Below are 24,298 nucleotides of genomic sequence, written 5' to 3'. Positions count from 1 at the left end.
CCGGCAATTAGACGCCAAAAAACACAAAAGCAAGCGCACGCACGCACGTAACTACAACTTTGAATGTGACTGGTTGATTTAAACTACAACTTTGAATGTGATTGGCCTATTGAACTGTCCGATAACAAACTGTCCGATAACAACTTGGCAAGTGAATTAGTGGAAAATAGGAGTTTTTTAAACCAATCAAAATCGAGGAAATTGTAACTTTTATGACTACGTTGGTTAAACTTAAAAAAAATTTACAATGTAGCAGAGAATTGGAAAAATTATTTTTAGGAAAACTGAAACAACATGTAATAACGATTTCAAGAGAGGTTAGTATTTATAATCACAATAGGATAATTGCCGCCTGAACTGTCGGATCGAAAAGAAGTAATTTCCTTTTTTAATTTTACGAACTATTTGAATTATATTGCATAAAACGTACAACAGTTTTTAAAGACATGTTTCGGCATGCTTATGCCATCTTCAGTTTAATAGAGTGACTAATGATACGTGACACAAGTTATATACTACAAAATATGAATAAATTATTTACAATATGCATTACAAAACAGTGGAAACGGAAATTACAGAGTTAAAAAGGTGTTGAAGTGATGTAACTGTTTGTTAAGGTCAGGTTTGTTCTTACTAATATAAAAGGCTTCTTTAAGTTTAAGATCAATAGAGCTATTCGCTGAGTCTAAGATGCGAAAACAAGAAGGTGTGTACATGCCCCTGCATGAAGAAAATTGAGAAAGATGTTTAAAAATATGCGAGTTTTTATCGCTTACTGTATGTTCTTTAATCCTGGTAGAAAAATGGCGACTGGTTTCACCAATATAACAGGAATTACATCCCGCACAAGTAAGCATAAGCATGCCGAAACATGTCTTTAAAAACTGTTGTACGTTTTATACAATATTTATCATTATTGCTAGTATTACGACCTTATGGAAACTATTTGATTGCTACACTCCTCACATTTTTAACGCTTCGTTAAGTCCTTGTTGCGTTGGCTAGTCCTAACACCTTAAAAAATCCGTTATTTCTATTCAACCTTTCTAATCCTAAATTATCTGATTTCTTCAGGTCTAAATAGAGTTGCCAATAACATCGTTTAAAACGTCCCACTAAACGTCCAACTTAAACGTCCAACTCCGGGACGAATGAACCAAACGGAGGAAATAAAATCGACCCTCTGGCAGTACTCTGAAATACTTCTTGCAATGACTTGTTTCAGTGCTCTCTTCGTTGCGATATAGAGCGGTTGAAGGAAAAACTCAGGACTGGGATTCCAACAACTGTATGAATCGAACTCATTTGTTTCATATTGTTGCATTCATTACAACTCCAGCATAATTAGGATTTTTTTCTATAATGCTTAAATCTGAATAAATAAACCTTGCACTTTTATTTGTCTCCATTTGTCATTTTTATTTGTCCCCATTTGTCATTTGTCCTGTTTTGTTGGTTTTTTATAAAATGAAGTTTGAATCTCGTTTTGAGTTTCTCAAATAGATCATTACCAAGTTATTTAGTGTAATCTTGTTTCCACCTTCCTTCTTAATTTGTTTTTATAGGCAATTCAGCATGTTCCGGGTACGCTTTTAGGTCAACTATAGCGATGTAAAACTGGCTTGATTGTAATAAAAATATAACCAAATTTGTTCACTTCGGAAAAGTGTTTTCTGTTATCATTTTTCACATAATTCTGTTAAAACGGTGTTTATACGCGATGAATAACGTGAATTCAAGGTGAAGAGGCTGGAAGCAAATAGCCTTGTTTCCAAACTAGTAGCTAGGCGTTTGCATCCTGTTAACCTCTGACATCATCATTCGGACGCGTGACGTCACCGAGTGTTCTAAATCGTCCCCATGCTCTTTGCGCGTAAGAGCTGCGGGTTTCAGTTGCAAAAAATGGATATGGGGAAATCTACGAGTTGTGCTGGAACCTAGCACTACAGAGCATGAACAAATTCGAGAGGGAATATCAAAAGTTAGAGCAAGGAAACTTACAGTGAGTGGCCACGTAACGTAAACTGCTTGACTGGTATGCCAGGTGTTTTGCTCAAGACATTTTCGCACAAGTAGTCCCACAAAGTGTAAATAAAACCAAATTGGTGAAATTTCTGGCACTGGGTGTGACATTCAAGGAGGAATTGGACAATATCTGGGTGGCGAAAGCGCTAATGAGTTCATGCATTCTACCTTTGTAAATATTTTAGTTTTTAAATCCGCGTCGCGCAAAAAGTATTCAATATATTGGGCTCAAAATCCTTAGGACAGTTAATTGTGCTCTGCCCTTTCAATTTTCAGAGCCGATATTTTTGTAGCTTGATCACTAACTGAATTACTTATGCTATTGAGGCAAATATTGTAAACAAAGATCCCCTATAATGCAAGTTAAAATAACGGCTCTAAAATTTGAATTAAACAAAAGGAAATAGCCAAAGTTCGTTTGGTCATTTGGTTGAATCTCTTTCGGTGTTTGGTCTCTTTGTATAAGATAGGCTTAACTTGCTTTTCAACGAGAAACATTGTTTGTAGGTTGAAGTTCAAGAAGATTGAGTCATGTTCCTGTGTTCTGTGAATCATTTGCGAAATGTACTTTTACTTTCCCTTATGTATTATCACAAGAGATTAGGATTCTAGATCTCTTGGTTTTTAATTTACTAGTTTTACATTCTGTCATGTAAGTGATAAATGAATAGTTTAAATGACTAGCTTAATCATAAAAATTACAATTTCTGTGATTGTGATTGGCTTAAAAAACTCCTATTTTCCACTAATTCACTTGCCAAAATGTTATTGGACAGTTTGTTATCGGACAGTTCAATAAGCCAATCACATTCAAAGTTGTAGTTTAAATCAACCAATCACATTCAAAGTTGTAGTTACGTGCGTGCATGCGCGCGCTTGCTTTCGTGTTTTTGGCGCCTAATTGCCGGTAAGAGGCGCGGTGGCGCCGTTTACATCTCCTTTGTAGGTATTTTAATGCAAATTTTCCCTTTCTTTCATAACTTGGCTATTCTTCTTCTCTCGGAAATTGTTATTTTTATGATTAATTGGTAATAAGACTTCGTGTCGTCCAGTTCGGTCTGTAGTCATACTCGTGATAAACAAAACGGACTCCCGTTGCGCGGTCGTCCGATTTTGTTATCACTCTTATGATAACCGACCGAATTGGACTCCACTCAGTCCTATTACCATTACTTATAACCTTCTAACCCTAGCCGAGTAACTGTACATTGAGTTTTAGAGCTCTGACAAGAAGTCGTATTCGTGTTAAATTCATTTAAAACTGATATACGCTTTGTTGTAGTATTTAGAGTAAATATACTCCAGTTCGTGTTTTTTTTTTTCCTGCGGTCTTAATTGTACTTATTGAGCAAGTAATGTTTTTCAAAAGTTTCGTTATAAGGCAGTTTTAAAGTGGCTTTTTTCATGCATGAAAAGGCTCTAAAGAGTTAACTCATGGTCAGCAAAAAAACGTTGTTAGTTTTGTTAATCCATGTAGCTGTTCATTTGTGTTGTGCAGTTCAAACTGTGGATATGTTTGTACATGTTTAATTAATTGATAGCTGAGAATTTGGCAAACATTCTAAATACCAGGAATGAATGACGTGTTTTAAACTGAATGTTGAGATCTGAGATCTGCAGATCTTTCCGATGCCTGAGAACTGGGCTAACATTTTAAAGGAGTTCAGTCACGCTATTGAGTTATTTTGGCCACGTACAAAATTATCTTAAAAATTGAAGAAACCTGAAAATAATAGTTTACAAACTGCATTGTTTGTGGCGTTCTTCTTCGCCAGAAACGACATCTGAAGAACTTTTCAAATTTTCATCTCTTCAATCCCGGTATAACTGACATTATTTTCAGACTTGCTCTCACACCAATGTTGCTAACCATTGAATATACCGCCGTGGAACATGGAAGTAGTGCTGTTTGCAAGCTTGGCGCGTTTGGAACCTACACAACATTGGCTGTTACATTCACGCTCCTGTTGGGAATTGCTTTTGATCGTTATGTCCACATTGTACATCCTTTAAAAGCTAGATACATCACATGGAAACACAGTCGAAATGCCGTCATTATTTCATGGTTTTACAGAGCATTTTGTTCTTCGCCATTCCTTTACAGCATGAAGTACATAAAGGCTGACTGGAACCTTACGGCTGACACAGAATACGAGCTTTGCCTCTCGACTTTAGGCGTTCCTTTCCAAATCTCTTCAAGTGTTTTTCTTGTTTTTGCTTTCTTAGTTCCTCTGGTTTTAATGGCTGTGGCATACAGCAAGGTTTTAAAAGTGCTCTGGCAGCGATCTCGAAGTAAAGTAATCAATTCAAAAATAGCTGAAGCAAAACTTCGTGCTGTGAAAATGATGATTGTAATCGTTGTCGCCTATTTCATAAGTTGGGGACCAAAACTTATTTGGATTTGTCTACAAGCTTTTGAGGTTGTGTCTTTGCAATATCCAATTGATTGAGAAAGCGAGGAAATTTCTTGGGAAGACAACACTAAAGAGGAGAAAAACGACACAATGTTACTCATCATTGATGACATAACAGATCTTTTTACTTTTACAAGTTCAGTTTTAAATCCAGTAATATTTGGTTATTACAACATGTCTTTCAGAGAAGACTTGAAGAAGTGCTGTAATTGCTCAAAATGTGGTCGAAAATCCGAACGGAAAACCGAGGCAGGGAAACAAAATCCCTACGTTTTGGACTCGAGAACGAAAACCACTGAAAATACGGTTTTGAACGACAAAATAAAAACTGCAAAAAGTGACTGTGTTTTGGAGGACAGAGCGCCAATAAGTGTAGACGATGTAGTGACTAAATTGTAACTGGTAAACAAATGTTTCATTTCTGGGAAAAAAAAATAACGCGCTTGAAGAATGTATTGTCAATATGACAGTTTGTTGGTTGACATATGCAAACTGCCTATTAATTAAACTTTACAATTTGTAATGGTTATCATAGTTATAGAACTGTGGACCGCGGCTATTGATTGCAGCGGTGGCTCCAAGAAACGCAAGCATTGACCGATTTTACAAAGCTAAGTGACAAAAAAGAATCGGTTAATTTGCAATACCCTGTTGTAACGAACAAAACCAAATTTTGACATTTTCGACATCATCAAAGCTTAGCTTTGTCAAAAGATCTTGGTTTTGCACATTGAAAGGAGAAAGGTAGACAGCTTGGCCTTGTCACGTAGATTGTCTCTTTGACCTTGTCACGCATTCTTATTTGGAGTGCGTGACTTGCCACAAAAACGTCTGCGTACGAGGCTTGTTGCCTTACATTGATATCAAAAACCTAACAACAGGTAGATGTATGTCAGTTGAAATCATCAACGGGGGAGGAGTGAAAAATTGCTCTTTTTCCCAAGGTATCAATGTTGAGGTTTGAAACAATATAGAAAAGTTTGATGGATGGATTATAGGGATGTAGCCAGACTAATATTGTTATAGAAGTAATATCTAATTAGAGAAAACGAGTAAATTAATTCCAAATTTTTACCAAGGCTAGTGCCTCGGTTCGCCTGTTACAGAAGCATATCACCTAGACTAGGTGATATCCTTCTGCCTGTTGCTATAGCTACAGTCCTGGTTTGAAATAACGTACCGATGGTGGTTCGCTTTTCCTTGGATAATTTTCAAGATTTTTCGGTGTTCCTAAAAACTTTTCTTTCCCAGATTTATCCCAGGTTATAAAGTTTTGCTTTTCGATAAATTTAAGATACTTGGCTGAATTTTTTTTTTACTACATTTCAGGAAACTCACATTCACATCACATCAGAATTATATAACTTATCTCTTTTGTTTTGATTAGCATTTAAGAAATAGAAAACATGCACCGCGTTTCTATCGAGTTTTAGTAGAATTCCACCTGAACACTGAAGCAAATGCTGCAATCTGATTGGTTGAGTCATTGCACACTATCAGCCATTAGTGTGCAGTGGCTGGAGGTCGTCTTCGAAAAATCGACGTTTTTTTCGTTTTCCAAAGATTTGGAGGACAATTTTGATGCAAATGGTAATTAAAGGAGCTACGTCACGTGAGAAGTCGAAACGAAGGACATTTACGGTTTCTTGACTTTTAAAAAGGTTGAAATAATCGAAAAAACTGAAGCGCGCGCACACAACTTCAATTTTAAATGACAATTCAATCCGAGCGATCTTTTTCAGGCGCAAAGTTTAATAAATACGTCAAGAAATAACTGGAAACCGTTATTTGTAGTGAATTTTAGTAAGAATTCTACTAAAACAATTAGATTATTCGCTCTCGATTCCTATGAGGTGATAGGAATCTTGAGCTCATAATCTAATTGTTAAATAGAAACACAGAACTAGCACGAGCTGTTGACGTAATGATGGCGCGTGCAGAGAGAATTTACATTTTGATAATCACAGTTAACAAGTTGTTTTCCTTTTTTTTTCTCGTCGCGGTGTTTTCTAAAAGAAATAGGAAACATTTTCTCCGTGTTTCTATCGAGTTATCGAAACACTCGTGAAAGTTTGGGAGAACTCGAAAAAGCTGTGGAAACACTCGCCTACGGCTCGTGTTCCCGCAGCATTTCTCGTTCTCCCAAACTTCCACTCGTGTTTCTATAACTCGTTATAGTTCACCACTCAATTTTCTCCGATTCTTATTGGTTTAAATTGATCACGTTACGCGATAGTGTTTATTCGCGGAGAGACACCATCATCCCATGGTGCCCGTCCAGGGAAAACACCCGGATGGATAGTACTCGTCCGTGAAAAATTTTCTGTAAACAAGCGATTTTATAAAAAAAAATAAACAGTTGAAATTGTATTGTATCAAGTGGGTTTTGTTTACTTTCCTTTTTAAATTTTTCATTTGGCTTTGACCGCGTTCATCTAAAAAAGTTGAAAATACTTCAATGTTATTTTTGAACTGGCGCGCGGAAGAAAATTTAGTGGTGAACAATAAAGACAGTAAAGTGTTTATGTCTCGGAACTTACTATCGGTCTGATAGTTGTCCCTTGGAAATTTGATGTTCTTAAAACTAGCATATTTGACCTCGAAGTTTCGCTTCTCGGGCAAATATTTGTTTTAAGAACATCAAATTTCCGCGGGGCAACTATCAACCGACAGTTCCTCGCCAGAAAGACTCTATTGTTTAAATAGAAACACGGTACATGTTTTCTATTTCTTAATTAACATGCTTCACTATTATGTTCGAATCAACAAATTTTTAGAAACGGATTTCACTAAAAAAAGTTAACGTTAAAAAGCAACGACGTTTCGACCGTTCGACGGTCATTTTTAAGTTGAAAAGTAAAATTTTTGCATGCGCCCAAATATATACAATCGATTATAAGAATGCTAATGAGATCCTGACTTAAAACTCTAAAATACTTATATGAAAACAATACAAGAAATAATTAAGTAAGTAGCTTCGCGCGGATCGAGTCCCTCTGTCTGTTCAATTTTGGTTGAAGTTTACGAATAAAAAGCATTTCAAAAATCAAATAGTCGAGTTAACTCTGAGATTTTTTTTTGGCAAAATCCTGGAATTGCTTCCAATGGTCTCTGGATCCTTTCCGTGCTCATCCTTTACGTGATTGCCGGGATTGTTGATCACTTATGTTGGTTCTGTCCTCGTGTACCGGTTCACAAGAACCGATACAAAAGACCCAACAATGTTCAACAGCTAAACAAAGGCTCGTAAAGAAAGAAGTACAATGGTTATTCCCGCTGTGTAACGGTACACCAGGACACAACCCTTATGTTCGTCTACACGTTGATGTAGGTGTCGACTCGTGAAGCCGACATAGTCTGCATCGCACAGACCACACTTTTAATAATAAACAGCGTTTTGTTGATTCACAATTAGAGGTTTATGTTCCTTTGGTCTGAATTGTCCTTTGATCTTCTGACTTGTGTAAACAGGCTGGACAACGGCATCAATCTTTCGGCTGAGATCACCGAGTTGGCGTCTTACCGCATTCGCCGATTTCTGGTCTTTGAACGGTAAGACAATTCTGATGGGAGCATCTTGTTCATCGCATACTTGTTGTTTAAAACACACATTCTCAGTAACTTTCATTTCAATAAAATGTCTGGTGGTGTTCTCTGCGTGGGTTTTGGGAAAATGCAGGCGAGCAGAAACCATTTTATGACGTTCACATTGTTGATGGAAGAACCGCAATTCGAGGAGAGTTTGAACGCACGGTTTAACATTGTCTTCAGTAGAGAATGTTTATACCTTACGTCAACATGGCTTTGGTAATGCAGTAAAAGCCCAGTATCGGTCGGTTTCACGTAGACCTTCGTATCTAATCAGGGACCATTTCTGATAATCACCATTCCAAGAAAGGGAAGCTTTCCGTTGTCTTCGAGTTCCATTGTGAAGCTGAGTGAGGGGTGGATTTCATTCAGTGTTAACAAGAATTCAGAGGCAGATGAAACATCGGGCATTTTGCTGAGGGTGTCGTAACCCTCGTAGAGAACACCATCAGACATTTTATTGAAGTGAAAGTTACTGAGAATGTGTTTTAAACAACAAGTATCCGATGAACAAGATGCTCCATCAGAATTGTCTCACCGTTCCAAGACCAGAAATCGGCGAATGCGGTAAGACACCAACTCGGTGATCTCAGTCGAAAGATTGATTCCGTTGTGCAGCTTGTTTACACAAGTCACAACTGATCAAAGGACAATTCAAACCACAGGAACAATTGTGAATCAACAAAACGTTTATTATTAGAAGTGTGGTCTGCGCGATGCAGACTATGTCGGCTTCACGAGTCGACACCTACATCAACGTGCGGAGGAACATAAGCGATCGACAATCGGCAACCACGTTAAGGCCAGGGGGGTTACTTTGGGAATTTCTGGGTGGGGATGTGCCGCTGGGACTCTGGAACCCTTACCCTATACCAGAGCTAGATCAGCTGAATTTTGCTACCCTATCCTGGAGTAAACTCCCCAAGTTCCCCCATCTATCGACACTGTTGAAGCTGATTTGAGTAAATTTAAACTTGCCGATTTGATTTCTTTATATTTTTGAGTGGAAATTCCTGCTTTCCTTAGTCTAGATAAAATCTTCAACCAACTAGTCAGTTTTGTGAAAAATGATAGCCTTTTCTAGACCCAAACGCGCTGATTTATATACCCTATCCTAGAGTAAACTGCTTGAAAACCATACCCTTCACAGCGGCACATACCTATATAGCCCATATATGGCAGTGCCCCCCCCCCCCCCCACCCCGGAACGTCAAGGATGAACACAGAAAGGATCCAGAGACCATTGGAAGCAATTTCAGGATTGTGAAAGAATGTCAGGGTTAACTCGACTGTTTGACTTTTGAAATGCTTTTTATTCGTAAACTTCAACCAAAATTGAACAGACAGAGTGACTCGATCGGCGTGAAGCTATTTACTTAATTATTTCTTGTATTGTTTCTATGTACTTATTTCAGAGTTTTAGTCAGTGTCTCATTAGCAATCTTATAATGGATTGTATATATTTGGGCGAATGCAAAAATTTTACTTTTCAAGTTAAAAATGACCGTCGAACGGTCGAAACGTCGTTGCTTTTTAACGTTAACTTTTTTAGTGAGATCACTATATGTGTTCGGCTTAAATTTTCTTGTTTTGTTTTCCTACTTGTATGGCATTTGCAAAGTGCAACGAAAACGCTGGACTCGTCTTTGGCAAGTAAAGTTACAAACTGAAGTTTAGGCGCTTATCTCGTAAAATTATCATGAATCTCCATATAGCACTTCAAAGTGGGCGTGAAATTAAACTTTTAACATATCCCTTTGTCTTCATGAAGTCCTTTGATCATTTTAGAGCTATTGTTTGTCATTTTTCTGTTATTGCTTAGTATTATCACTTTTAGTGTTCCCATGTTTTAAATTTATATGTTATATATATGCTAATTTCACTTGAAGATGGCGTTGAAGGTCGAAACGTCGCTCAAATTTAATCCGTAGTTTCACTGTTTTCGTCTTATGTCAAGCTGACATTGGAAAGTCAAGCTATCTACAGTCGCCTCTATTACTCGTGCAATACACCTTTTTACCAGGCAGCTGGTTAAAACGATTCCCGTTGAAAAAACAAACCACATTTTGCCTTTTACAAAAGCTTCTGTCCCATTTGAAAGATTTCCAAGCAGAATTTTCTTTTTAATATTTGAAAACAGTTTTCGTAGACTTTCAGTGCACCGTGTATACTGGTGTAGATAATACGTTTGGAAAGTTGTATCTTGAAGCAAGCGTTTCTACGGTGATTGAAAAGGAAGCCTGATTAATCATGGATTGGAACTTCACAGACGACGAAAATGTTCCTGATTTCGACGATGAGTACAGTTTATTTGAAGAATTCGGATCCACTCCTGACAACATCTCTCGTGCACGTTTTGCAATCGTTGGGTTTTTGATAATTTGTGGAATTTTCGAAAATGCCATGATTTGTTGGATACTGGTACGTAAGAAAAAGTACTTGAGGAACTTTGCCAACTTTCATTTACTCAATTTAGCCATTACAGACATTATATTTCGGATTTTGGCCGTTCCAGGGACCGTTCATTTTTTGTAAGGTAGGGGGGGCTGGTGGGATTTGGGGGGGGGGGGCCCATGCGAAAAAAAATGGCTTTCGAGGGGGGGCCATCCCAAAAAAATAAGGGAAAAAGGGGGGGTCACGTGAAATGTTTTAGTAAAACTTTAAAATGGCATGATGTTTGAATAACAAAAAAATTGCTATAGAATAAACATAGAAGGCAGGATACAAATTTATTACAAACTTTCCTTCTGCTTTAAAAAAACGTTTGGTGACAAAAAGCATTTGTAGCTACTGAAAAGAAGTATTTAACACTGTTATTTTCGAATGCAACTTTCACTGGCACTCATCTTCATCTCCGCTGTCGTCGAGTTCTTCGTCGCCGCTTGTGCTGCTATGGGAGTCTCTTTCACCAATGCTGCAAGAAGCAGCAATGCTTTCCGTCAGAGTGTACTCTTCAGGGTACATGAAGGTGTAAACATAATCTCTAACTTCCCGCTCAAGGTTGGTGGTGATTCTGCTTCTTGCAGCATTGGTCAAATAAGTTCCTTCCAAGAGCGGTGCGATGTATGGCCCATCTCTTCTAAGTATCGACGTGGCAACATCCTCAACTTTAAGACACTCTTCCGGGACGGCCGTTCTAGGAGGGTACACAAGGCATTGTGGAAGATCATTTCCTAGCGGGTTTCCAACACAGATTCCATAAACTCGTTGGACGTTGTTTTCAGTCCGCTTCCTCTTTCTTTCATTTGACTTTCTGCGGTTTTCTTTTTTCCTTCTCCTTGTGTTGATGTGCTGTTTGAGTATGCCTTTGAATATGCTGTTATAATTGTTCTTCTTATTTTCTAGTGCTTCCATGTCCTGCGTGACCTTCGTCAACTTAGTTTCTGTACATTTGATCTGTTTTACATTAAATCTGTAGGCAAATTCTTCGTCCTGCTTTAAAGCAAGCCCATTGGACTGAAAGAGTGTGGAATCGTGTTCCTTTACATCTTTCAATATGACATTCAACTTTTCCACCATTGCTCTGTGCTCTTTGATGGAGAAGTTCAGTTTTCTTCCATCACTGGGCTTCAACTGGTACCCTTGCATGGAAAACTCAGTCGCCCTTTCTGAACAGCCATCCGCACTTAGAAAGATTGCTTCTTTTGCTTGTAAGATGTCAAACTGCCTGGATTGTTCAGCTGTAAACCTTTTCTTAAATGACTCGTCGCTTTCGCCATTATTGCGCATTTTGGAATGAGTCTCTTTCATGATGCTCATGTAGTAATGCGCTCTTTCCCCGATTGGATTAACAATATAAAGAAGAAAGAGCATGGAAGTGGCAGGCTGGTTTTATCTGACCCAGAGAGCGTTGCTCTATTTGCAGATAAGTTTATTGTCAAATCGAAGTTTGTGGTGGATTATCTTCAGCATCTTGAAGTGCTGGAATTTAAAAGGAAAAAGAGAGCAGAAGAATAGGCAAAGTTAAGTAGGGAGGAGGACTATCCTTGGACTGAGTTGTGCGAAGATCTAACCAAGCTTAAAAAGCTACGTGTTCCAGAACTAAACAAGTACTCAAACCACCACGGGCTGAAGCAGCAAGAGTGAGAAAGTAAAGGCAATTGTAAGACATTCATGCTTGTAGCAGAAGAGTCCTCTCAGAGCTGGCCAACCAACACTGAGAAATGCCAGGACATTGACATAAAATGACAACAGGACAAGTGCTGACAGCAGTGAAAGGGATGAAAGTGACAATGATGAGTATGACAGTGATGTCATTGACTCTGGGGGAGAAGATGACTCAAGTGACGTCATTCTTGCATTCATCAATTCAGATGAGGAAGATGCCAATGAGAGGCCAAATGCCACACGCTCAGGGTGAGCCATAACTAGGAGATCCGAAATTGACTTCTCTTTCTTTTTGATTTGTTTTTTAAACAACAGCTCTCTGTCGTATAGAGATCGTAAATATTGTCTTCATAGTGAGCACAATAACGTGAAGTAGGGGGATAATAGAGAAATATTAAAAAAGTTGAAATCTAAATATTTTTTGTTCAATTCTTTTTTTTGGAGGGGGGGTCATCCCAAAAAACGACCGCTGTAAGGGGGGGCTATGTGAAAAAATTGGTAAGCTGAGCGGGGGGGTCATGCGATTTTTAAATGGTACTTCCCAAATCCCACCAGCCCCCCCTCCCTCATAAAAAATGAACGGTCCCCCAGATCTGCTAAAAGACCAGCTTATTGCCACGAGCGATTTCGCGTGTAAAATTGGAGAGTTTTGTAGATATGCCACTTTGGCGGTTACATTTGCTGTCCTGGCCGGACTTGCCTTTGATCGTTACATTCATATTGTTCATCCTTTGAGAGCTCGAACAGTCACTTGGAAACATAGTCGAAACGTAATTGCATTGTCATGGACTTACAGTCTACTGTGTTCAGCTCCATTTTTGTACAGCATAACAAGTGAAGTTGGAGTGGACGACGAAACCTTGGAAAAAATTTCAAGCTGCTACGATATGCCTGGCCTGCCTTCACGTATTTCGTGGTCTGTGTTTCTTTTGTTTTCATTTGTAATTCCCTTGGTTTTTATGGCAGTCGTGTACGGTAAAGTTGTGAGTGTTTTATGGAGTCGCGCTCGTAGCAAGACTATAAACAAACAGACGGCGAAGACCAAGATGTTAGCTGTAAAGATGATGGTGGTAATTGTCCTTACATATCTTGTTACGTGGGGACCTGAGCTTGTTATGAAAACCATGAAGGTTTTTTATTTTGAAGAAGACGCCTTTAAAAAGGTTGAGAACGAAGAAGAGGAAGTGGCCGAACTCGACAACGGTCCATTGATGTTTGTACTGGAGGCAACATTTGAAGCATTGTCATTAGCGAGTTCAGTTTTAAATCCTCTGATATTTGGCTATTATAATGGAAGCCTTAGAGGCGAGATAAAGAACATCTTTTTGGGAATGAAAAGAGCAAAATGCGGTTTTAAAAAACGTACACAAAGTCTAGGCCCTCGGGTCCCAAAAATTCATGTTTCCAGCAGGAAACGAACGAACCTTACAAACTAAAGCACCTGACGAGCTTTTGTACTGTTACACTGAACACAGAGCTTATGAAAGCAAATCAGCGTCTACCAACTTTTTTCGCTGTAAAATCTTTTCCGTTCAGTTTTATTTCTTTTTTCAGTTTCCTTGTTAGCGAATTCAGTGCACTTTTGACACATAATAAACTGTGTTGACATTATTTGAATAAACTATGTGAACAGTAAATGTGAATTTAAAGAAACATTGACAATCTTTGGCAGTACAATTAGTAAAGCTAAAATTATTTATCGTTTTACGACTGCGTAGATAATCTATTTGAGATAATCTGTGGCATATCTGGGAGTTTCCAACCGTATTTTCATTGTCTGGGAATTAATTTTTCTTCTTTCCAATTGCTTAAAATGGAAAATTAACTGCGATGATCATTCTTCACTTTCATCTACAACCGCAGTTCATATATGAATTATTTCATATAAACTTCACATCATTTCACTCCTCACGGGAAGATATGAGCTCGACTAATTGACCTCGCTCCCAATGTGTGGCTTCATAGTTCAGTTGGTAGAGCATCGCACCGGCATCGCGGAGGTCACGGGTTCGAACCCCGTTGAAGCTCTGATTTTTTTTTTCAGGCTTCTTCTTTCCAATTGCTTAAATTGGAAAATTAACTGCGATGATCATTCTTCACTTTCATCTACAACCGCAGTTCATATATGAATTATTTCATATAAACTTCACATCAATTTTAATTTTAATTAGAATAACACAAAGCCGAGGAAACATATTGCAATAAACAATCAGAACCGAATTGGGCGACACGAAGTCTTATTACCAATTAATCATAAAAATTATAATTTTCGAGAAAAGAAGAAAAGTCAAGTTATGAAAGAAAGGGAAAATTTGCATTAAAATACCTACAAAAGAGATCTAAACATCAGGCCATCGCGCCTCCTACCGGCAATTAGGCGCCAAAAAACACAAAAGCAAGCGTCATTGTCATTTTTCTGTTATTGCTTCAGTATTATCACTTTTAGCATTCCCACGTTTTAAATTTATATATGTTATATATATGCTAATTTCACTTGAAGATGACATTGAAGGTCGAAACGTCGCCCAATTTTCATCAGTAGTTTCACTGTTTTCGTCAAATGTCAAGCTGGAATTGGAAAGTCAAGCCATCTACAGTTGCCTCTATTACTCGTGGAATACACCTTTTTACCAAGCAGCTGGTTAAAACGATTCCCGTTGAAAAACCAAACCACATTTTGCCTTTTACAAAAGCTTCTGTCCCATTTGAAAGATCTCCAAGCAGAATTTTCTTTTTAATATTTCAAAACAATTTTCGTAGACTTTCAGTGCACCGTGTATATTGGTGTAGATAATACGTTTGGAAAGTTGTATCTTGAAGCAAGCGTTTCTACGGTGATTGAAAAGGAAGCCTAATTAATCATGGATTGGAACTCCACAGACGACGAAAATCTTCCTGATTTCGACGATTTCGAATTCGGATCCAGTCCTGACAACATCTCTCGTGCACGTTTTGCAATCGTTGGGTTTTTGATAATTTGTGGAATTTTCGAAAGTGCCATGATTTGTTGGATACTGGTACGTAAGAAAAAGTACTTGAGGAGCTTTGCCAACTTTCATTTACTAAATTTAGCCATTACAGACATTATATTTCGGATTTTGGCCGTTCCAGATCTGCTAAAAGACCAGCTTATTGCCACGAGCGATTTCGCGTGTAAAATTGGAGAGTTTTGTAGATATGCCACTTTGGCGGTTACATTTGCTGTCCTGGCCGGACTTGCCTTTGATCGTTACATTCATATTGTTCATCCCTTTAGAGCTCGAACAGTCACTTGGAAACATAGTCGAAACGTAATTGCATTGTCATGGACTTACAGTCTACTGTGTTCAGCTCCATTTTTGTACAGCATAACAAGTGAAGTTGGAGTGGACGACGAAACCTTGGAAAAAATTTCAAGCTGCTACGATATGCCTGGCCTGCCTTCACGTATTTCGTGGTCTGTGTTTCTTTTGTTTTCATTTGTAGTTCCCTTGGTTTTTATGGCAGTCGTGTACGGTAAAGTTGTGAGTGTTTTATGGAGTCGCGCTCGTAGCAAGACTATAAACAAACAGACGGCGAAGACCAAGATGTTAGCTGTAAAGATGATGGTGGTAATTGTCCTTACATATCTTGTTACGTGGGGACCCGAGCTTGTTATGAAAACCATGGAGGTTTTTTATTTTGAAGAAGACGCCTTTAAAAAGGTTGAGAACGAAGAAGAGGAAGTGGCCGAACTCGACAACGGTCCATTGATGTTTGTACTGGAGGCAACATTTGAAGCATTGTCATTAGCGAGTTCAGTTTTAAATCCTCTGATATTTGGCTATTATAATGGAAGCTTTAGAGGCGAGATAAAGAACATCTTTTTGGGAATGAAAAGAGCAAAATGCGGTTTTAAAAAACGTACACAACGTATAGGCCCTCGGGTCCCAAAAATTCAAGTTTCCAGCAGGAAACGAACGAACCTTACAAACTAAAGCACCTGACGAGCTTTTGTATTGTTACACTGAACACAGAGCTTATGAAAGCAAATCAGCGTCTACCAACTTTTTTTCGCTGTAAAATCTTTTCCGTTCAGTTTTATTTCTTTTTTCAGTTTCCTTGTTAGCGAATTCAGTGCACTTTTGACACATAATAAACTGTGTTGACATTATTTGAATAAACTATGTGAACAGTAAATGTGAATTTAAAGAAACATTGACAATCTTTGGCAGTACAATTAGTAAAGCTAAAATTATTTATCGTTTTACGACTGCGTAGATAATCTATTTGAGATAATCTGTGGCATATCTGGGAGTTTCCAACCGTATTTTCATTGTCTGGGAATTAATTTTTCTTCTTTCCAATTGCTTAAAATGGAAAATTAACTGCGATGATCATTCTTCACTTTCATCTACAACCGCAGTTCATATATGAATTATTTCATATAAACTTCACATCATTTCACTCCTCACGGGAAGATATGAGCTCGACTAATTGACCTCGCTCCCAATGTGTGGCTTCATAGTTCAGTTGGTAGAGCATCGCACCGGCATCGCGGAGGTCACGGGTTCGAACCCCGTTGAAGCTCTGATTTTTTTTTTCAGGCTTCTTCTTTCCAATTGCTTAAATTGGAAAATTAACTGCGATGATCATTCTTCACTTTCATCTACAACCGCAGTTCATATATGAATTATTTCATATAAACTTCACATCAATTTTAATTTTAATTAGAATAACACAAAGCCGAGGAAACATATTGCAATAAACAATCAGAACCGAATTGGGCGACACGAAGTCTTATTACCAATTAATCATAAAAATTATAATTTTCGAGAAAAGAAGAAAAGTCAAGTTATGAAAGAAAGGGAAAATTTGCATTAAAATACCTACAAAAGAGATCTAAACATCAGGCCATCGCGCCTCCTACCGGCAATTAGGCGCCAAAAAACACAAAAGCAAGCGTCATTGTCATTTTTCTGTTATTGCTTCAGTATTATCACTTTTAGCATTCCCACGTTTTAAATTTATATATGTTATATATATGCTAATTTCACTTGAAGATGACATTGAAGGTCGAAACGTCGCCCAATTTTCATCAGTAGTTTCACTGTTTTCGTCAAATGTCAAGCTGGAATTGGAAAGTCAAGCCATCTACAGTTGCCTCTATTACTCGTGGAATACACCTTTTTACCAAGCAGCTGGTTAAAACGATTCCCGTTGAAAAACCAAACCACATTTTGCCTTTTACAAAAGCTTCTGTCCCATTTGAAAGATCTCCAAGCAGAATTTTCTTTTTAATATTTCAAAACAATTTTCGTAGACTTTCAGTGCACCGTGTATATTGGTGTAGATAATACGTTTGGAAAGTTGTATCTTGAAGCAAGCGTTTCTACGGTGATTGAAAAGGAAGCCTAATTAATCATGGATTGGAACTCCACAGACGACGAAAATCTTCCTGATTTCGACGATTTCGAATTCGGATCCAGTCCTGACAACATCTCTCGTGCACGTTTTGCAATCGTTGGGTTTTTGATAATTTGTGGAATTTTCGAAAGTGCCATGATTTGTTGGATACTGGTACGTAAGAAAAAGTACTTGAGGAGCTTTGCCAACTTTCATTTACTAAATTTAGCCATTACAGACATTATATTTCGGATTTTGGCCGTTCCAGATCTGCTAAAAGACCAGCTTATTGCCACGAGCGATTTCGCGTGTAAAATTGGAGAGTTTTGTAGATATGCCACTTTGGCGGTTACATTTGCTGTCCTGGCCGGACTTGCCTTTGATCGTTACATTCATATTGTTCATCCCTTTAGAGCTCGAACAGTCACTTGGAAACATAGTCGAAACGTAATTGCATTGTCATGGACTTACAGTCTACTGTGTTCAGCTCCATTTTTGTACAGCATAACAAGTGAAGTTGGAGTGGACGACGAAACCTTGGAAAAAATTTCAAGCTGCTACGATATGCCTGGCCTGCCTTCACGTATTTCGTGGTCTGTGTTTCTTTTGTTTTCATTTGTAGTTCCCTTGGTTTTTATGGCAGTCGTGTACGGTAAAGTTGTGAGTGTTTTATGGAGTCGCGCTCGTAGCAAGACTATAAACAAACAGACGGCGAAGACCAAGATGTTAGCTGTAAAGATGATGGTGGTAATTGTCCTTACATATCTTGTTACGTGGGGACCCGAGCTTGTTATGAAAACCATGGAGGTTTTTTATTTTGAAGAAGACGCCTTTAAAAAGGTTGAGAACGAAGAAGAGGAAGTGGCCGAACTCGACAACGGTCCATTGATGTTTGTACTGGAGGCAACATTTGAAGCATTGTCATTAGCGAGTTCAGTTTTAAATCCTCTGATATTTGGCTATTATAATGGAAGCTTTAGAGGCGAGATAAAGAACATCTTTTTGGGAATGAAAAGAGCAAAATGCGGTTTTAAAAAACGTACACAACGTATAGGCCCTCGGGTCCCAAAAATTCAAGTTTCCAGCAGGAAACGAACGAACCTTACAAACTAAAGCACCTGACGAGCTTTTGTATTGTTACACTGAACACAGAGCTTATGAAAGCAAATCAGCGTCTACCAACTTTTTTTCGCTGTAAAATCTTTTCCGTTCAGTTTTATTTCTTTTTTCAGTTTCCTTGTTAGCGAATTCAGTGCACTTTTGACACATAATAAACTGTGTTGACATTATTTGAATAAACTATGTGAACAGTAAATGTGAATTTAAAGAAACATTGACAATCTTTGGCAGTACAATTGGTAAAGCTAAAATTATTTATCGTTTTACGACTGCGTAGATAATCTATTTGAGATAATCTGTGGCATATCTGGGAGTTTGCAGCCGTATTTTCATTGTCTGGGAATTTTAATTTTAATTAGAATAACACAAAGCCGAGGAAACATATTGCAATAAACAAACAGAACCGAACTGGGCGAGACGAAGTCTTATTACCAATTAATCATAAAAATTATAATTTCCGAGAAAAGAAGAAAAGCCAAGTTATGAAAGAAAGGGAAAATTTGCATTAAAATACCTACAAGGGAGATGTAAACATCAGGCCATCGCGCCTCCTACCGGCAATTAGGCGCCAAAAAACACAAAAGCAAGTGCACGCACGCACGTAACTACAACTTTGAATGTGACTGGTTGGTTTAAACTACAACTTTGAATGTGATTGGCCTATTGAACTGTCCGATAACAAACTGTCCGATAACAACTTGGCAAGTGAATTAGTGGAAAATAGGAGTTTTTTAAACCAATCAAAATCGAGGAAATTGTAACTTTTATGATTACGTTGGTTAAACTTAAAAAAAATTACAATGTAGCACAGAATTGGAAAAATTATTTTTAGGAAAACTGAAACAACATGTAATAACGATTTCAAGAGAGGTTAGTATTTATAATCACAATAGGATAATTGCCGCCTGAACTGTCGGAGTGAAAAGAAGTAATTTCCTTTTTTAATTTTACGAACTATTTGATTGTTACACTCCTCACATTTTTAACGCTTCGTTAAGTACTTGTTGCGTTGGCTAGTCCTAACACCTTAAAAAATCCGTTATTTCTATTCAACCTTTCTAATCCTAAATTATCTGATTTCTTCAGGTCTAAATAGAGTTGCCAATAACATCGTTTAAAACGTCCCACTAAACGTCCAACTTAAACGTCCAACTCCGGGCCGCATGAACCAAACGGAAGAAATAAAATCGACCCTCTGGCAGTACTGTGAAATACTTCTTGCAATGACTTGTTTCAGTGCTCTCTTCGTTGCGATATAGAGCGGTTGAAGGAAAAACTCAGGACTGGGATTCCAACAACTGTATGAATCGAACTCATTTGTTTCATATTGTTGCATTCATTACAACTCCAGCATAATTAGGATTTTTTTCTATAATGCTTAAATCTGAATAAATAAACCTTGCACTTTTATTTGTCTCCATTTGTCATTTTTATTTGTCCCCATTTGTCATTTGTCCTGTTTTGTTGGTTTTTTATAAAATGAAGTTTGAATCTCGTTTTGAGTTTCTCAAATAGATCATTACCAAGTTATTTAGTGTAATCTTGTTTTCATGGCGATTTCCTATGATTTAAAATCTTTGCATTGTAGGTTATTTACCTTTTCATTATACCAATCGTAAAACGTAAAAATTCTTCTTGAGTTTCACTTAATTGTACAGTTTCCACCTTCCTTCTTAATTTGTTTTTATAGGCAAATCAGCATGTTCCGGGTACGCTTTTAGGTCAACTATAGCGATGTAAAACTGGCTTGATTGTAATAAAAATATAACCAAATTTGTTCACTTCGGAAAAGTGTTTTCTGTTATCATTTTTCACATAAATTCTGTTAAAACGGTGTTTATACGCGATGAATAACGTGAATTCAAGGTGAAGAGGCTGGAAGCAAATAGCCTTGTTTCCAAACTAGTAGCTAGGCGTTTGCATCCTGTTAACCTCTGACATCATCATTCGGACGCGTGACGTCACCGAGTGTTCTAAATCGTCCCCATGCTCTTTGCGCGTAAGAGCTGCGGGTTTCAGTTGCAAAAAATGGATATGGGGAAATCTACGAGTTGTGCTGGAACCTAGCACTACAGAGCATGAACAAATTCGAGAGGGAATATCAAAAGTTAGAGCAAGGAAACTTACAGTGAGTGGCCACGTAACGTAAACTGCTTGACTGGTATGCCAGGTGTTTTGCTCAAGACATTTTCGCACAAGTAGTCCCACAAAGTGTAAATAAAACCAAATTGGTGAAATTTCTGGCACTGGGTGTGACATTCAAGGAGGAATTGGACAATATCCGGGTGGCGAAAGCGCTAATGAGTTCATGCATTCTACCTTTGTAAATATTTCAGTTTTTAAATCCGCGTCGCGCAAAAAGTATTCAATATATTGTGCTCAAAATCCTTAGGACAGTTAATTGTGCTCTGCCCTTTCAATTTTCAGAGCCGATATTTTTGTAGCTTGATCACTAACTGAATTACTTATGCTATTGAGGCAAATATTGTAAACAAAGATCCCCTATAATGCAAGTTAAAATAACGGCTCTAAAATTTGAATTAAACAAAAGGAAATAGCCAAAGTTCGTTTGGTCATTTGGTTGAATCTCTTTCGGTGTTTGGTCTCTTTGTATAAGATAGGCTTAACTTGCTTTTCAACGAGAAACATTGTTTGTAGGTTGAAGTTCAAGAAGATTGAGTCATGTTCCTGTGTTCTGTGAATCATTTGCGAAATGTACTTTTACTTTCCCTTATGTATTATCACAAGAGATTAGGATTCTAGATCTCTTGGTTTTTAATTTACTAGTTTTACATTCTGTCATGTAAGTGATAAATGAATAGTTTAAATGACTAGCTTAATCATAAAAATTACAATTTCTGTGATTGTGATTGGCTTAAAAAACTCCTATTTTCCACTAATTCACTTGCCAAAATGTTATTGGACAGTTTGTTATCGGACAGTTCAATAAGCCAATCACATTCAAAGTTGTAGTTTAAATCAACCAATCACATTCAAAGTTGTAGTTACGTGCGTGCATGCGCGCGCTTGCTTTCGTGTTTTTGGCGCCTAATTGCCGGTAAGAGGCGCGGTGGCGCCGTTTACATCTCCTTTGTAGGTATTTTAATGCAAATTTTCCCTTTCTTTCATAACTTGGCTATTCTTCTTCTCTCGGAAATTGTTATTTTTATGATTAATTGGTAATAAGACTTCGTGTCGTCCAGTTCGGTCTGTAGTCATACTCGTGATAAACAAAACGGACTCCCGTTGCGCGGTCGTCCGATTTTGTTATCACTCTTATGATAACCGACCGAATTGGACTCCACTCAGTCCTATTACCATTACTTATAACCTTCTAACCCTAGCCGAGTAACTGTACATTGAGTTTTAGAGCTCTGACAAGAAGTCGTATTGATGTTAAATTCATTTAAAACTGATATACGCTTTGTTGTAGTATTTAGAGTAAATATACTCCAGTTCGTGTTTTTTTTTTTCTGCGGTCTTAATTGTACTTATTGAGCAAGTAATGTTTTTCAAAAGTTTCGTTATAAGGCAGTTTCAAAGTGGCTTTTTTCATGCATGAAAAGGCTCTAAAGAGTTAACTCATGGTCAGCAAAAAAACGTTGTTAGTTTTGTTAATCCATGTAGCTGTTCATTTGTGTTGTGCAGTTCAAACTGTGGATATGTTTGTACATGTTTAATTAACTGATAGGTGAGAATTTGGCAAACATTCTAAATACCAGGAATGAATGACGTGTTTTAAACTGAATGTTGAGATCTGAGATCTGCAGATCTTTCCGATGCCTGAGAACTGGGCTAACATTTTAAAGGAGTTCAGTCACGCTATTGAGTTATTTTGGCCACGTACAAAATTATCTTAAAAATTGAAGAAACCTGAAAATAATAGTTTACAAACTGCATTGTTTGTGGCGTTCTTCTTCGCCAGAAACGACATCTGAAGAACTTTTCAAATTTTCATCTCTTCAATCCCGGTATAACTGACATTATTTTCAGACTTGCTCTCACACCAATGTTGCTAACCATTGAATATACCGCCGTGGAGCATGGAAGTAGTGCTGTTTGCAAGCTTGGCGCGTTTGGAACCTACACAACATTGGCTGTTACATTCACGCTCCTGTTGGGAATTGCTTTTGATCGTTATGTCCACATTGTACATCCTTTAAAAGCTAGATACATCACATGGAAACACAGTCGAAATGCCGTCATTATTTCATGGTTTTACAGAGCATTTTGTTCTTCGCCATTCCTTTACAGCATGAAGTACATAAAGGCTGACTAGAACCTTACGGCTGACACAGAATACGAGCTTTGTCTCTCGACTCTAGGCGTTCCTTTCCAAATCTCTTCAAGTGTTTTTCTTGTTTTTGCTTTCTTAGTCCCTCTGGTTTTAATGGCTGTGGCATACAGCAAGGTTTTAAAAGTGCTCTGGCAGCGATCTCGAAGTAAAGTAATCAATTCAAAAATAGCTGAAGCAAAACTTCGTGCTGTGAAAATGATGATTGTAATCGTTGTCGCCTATTTCATAAGTTGGGGACCAAAACTTATTTGGATTTGTCTACAAGCTTTTGAGGTTGTATCTTTGCAGTATCCGATTGATTGGGAAAGCGAGGAAATTTCTTGGGAAGACAACACTAAAGAGGAGAAAAACTACATAATGTTACTCCTCATTGATGACATAACAGATCTTTTTACTTTTACAAGTTCAATTTTAAATCCAGTAATATTTGGTTATTACAACATGTCTTTCAGAGAAGACTTGAAGAAGTGCTGTAATTGCTCAAAATGTTGTCGAAAATCCAAATGGAAAACCGAGGCAGAGAAACAAAATCTCTTCGTTTTGGACTCGAGAACGAAAACTACTGAAAATACGGTTTTGGACGACAAAATAAAAACTGCAAAAAGTGACTGTGTTTTGGAGGACAGAGCGCCAATAAGTGTAGACGATGTAGTGAATAAATTGTAACTGGTAAACAAATGTTACATTTACATTTCTGGGAAATAAAATGACGTGCTTGAAGGATGTATTGTCAATATGTCAGTTTGTTGGTTGACATATGCCAACTGCCTATTAATTAAACTTTACAATTTGCAATGATTATCATGGTTACAGAACTGTGGACCGCGGCTATTGATTGCAGCGGTGGCTTCAAGAAATGCAAGCGTTGACCGATTTTAGAAAGCTATGTGACAAAAAAGAATCGGTTAATTTGCAATACCCTGTTGTAGCGAACGAAACCAAATTTTGACATTTTCGACATCATCAAAGCTTAGCTTTGTCAGAAGATCTTGGTTTTGCACATTGAAAGGAGAAAGGTAGACAGCTTGGCCTTGTCACGCAGTTTGTGACGCAGTTTGTCTCTTTGGCCTTGCACGCATTGTTATTAGGAGTGCGTGACTTGCCATAAAAACGTCTGCGTACGAGGCTTGTTGCCCTACATTGATATCAAAAACGTAACAGCAGGTAGATTTATGTCAGTTGAAATCATCAACGGGGGAGGAGTGAAAAATTACTCTTTTTCCCAAGGTGTCAATGTTGAGGTCTGAAACGATATAGAAAAGTTTGATGGATGGATTACAGGGATGTAGCCAGACTAATATTGTTATAGAAGCAATATCTAATTAGAAAAAACGAGTAAATTAATTCCAAATTTTTACCAAGGCAAGTGCCTCGGTTCGCCTGT

At 37.8% G+C, this 24,298-nt stretch overlaps 3 protein-coding genes, 2 non-coding genes and 3 pseudogenes across 5 annotated transcripts; 7 read left to right on the top strand and 1 right to left on the bottom strand.

Annotated features, from left to right (window-relative positions):
• The first annotated feature begins 1,575 nt into the window (after nt 1–1,575).
• Nucleotides 1,576–4,838, top strand: LOC145498354 (galanin receptor 2a-like; annotated as a pseudogene).
• A 1,991-nt stretch (nt 4,839–6,829) lies between these two features.
• LOC145484448 (uncharacterized) lies at nt 6,830–9,219 on the bottom strand (annotated as a pseudogene).
• A 3,490-nt stretch (nt 9,220–12,709) lies between these two features.
• Nucleotides 12,710–13,570, top strand: LOC145498264 (galanin receptor 2a-like). The gene has a single exon (XM_081478199.1). It carries the CDS (start codon nt 12,710–12,712, stop codon nt 13,568–13,570), a length of 861 nt encoding a protein of 286 aa, XP_081334325.1.
• A 519-nt stretch (nt 13,571–14,089) lies between these two features.
• On the top strand, nt 14,090–14,162 carry Trnaa-ggc (transfer RNA alanine (anticodon GGC)). Its single transcript has one exon. It is a non-coding gene; the product is annotated as a tRNA-Ala (tRNA).
• An 833-nt stretch (nt 14,163–14,995) lies between these two features.
• LOC145498182 (galanin receptor 2a-like) lies at nt 14,996–16,090 on the top strand. Its single transcript, XM_081478107.1, has one exon. It carries the CDS (start codon nt 14,996–14,998, stop codon nt 16,088–16,090), a length of 1,095 nt encoding a protein of 364 aa, XP_081334233.1.
• A 520-nt stretch (nt 16,091–16,610) lies between these two features.
• Trnaa-ggc (transfer RNA alanine (anticodon GGC)) lies at nt 16,611–16,683 on the top strand. The gene has a single exon. It is a non-coding gene; the product is annotated as a tRNA-Ala (tRNA).
• Nucleotides 16,684–17,516: 833 nt separating this feature from the next.
• On the top strand, nt 17,517–18,611 carry LOC145498092 (galanin receptor 2a-like). Its single transcript, XM_081478003.1, has one exon. It carries the CDS (start codon nt 17,517–17,519, stop codon nt 18,609–18,611), a length of 1,095 nt encoding a protein of 364 aa, XP_081334129.1.
• Nucleotides 18,612–21,299: 2,688 nt separating this feature from the next.
• On the top strand, nt 21,300–23,580 carry LOC145498001 (galanin receptor 2a-like; annotated as a pseudogene).
• Nucleotides 23,581–24,298: the final 718 nt, after the last annotated feature.

The sequence above is a fragment of the Orbicella franksi genome, chromosome 1 (genome assembly GCF_964199315.1).
Source record: "Orbicella franksi chromosome 1, jaOrbFran1.1, whole genome shotgun sequence".
NCBI classification, from domain to species: domain Eukaryota; kingdom Metazoa; phylum Cnidaria; class Anthozoa; order Scleractinia; family Merulinidae; genus Orbicella; species Orbicella franksi.
The sequence above is the reverse complement of the archived record's forward strand: the minus strand, read 5'-3'. Positions and strand labels throughout refer to the sequence as shown.

What these genes read in the sequence shown, in the direction of transcription:
- LOC145498264 (XM_081478199.1), top strand. Translation starts at nt 12,710, where the DNA reads ATGAACGGTCCCCCAGATCTGCTAAAAGACCAGCTTATTGCCACGAGC.
- LOC145498182 (XM_081478107.1), top strand. Translation starts at nt 14,996, where the DNA reads ATGGATTGGAACTCCACAGACGACGAAAATCTTCCTGATTTCGACGAT.
- LOC145498092 (XM_081478003.1), top strand. Translation starts at nt 17,517, where the DNA reads ATGGATTGGAACTCCACAGACGACGAAAATCTTCCTGATTTCGACGAT.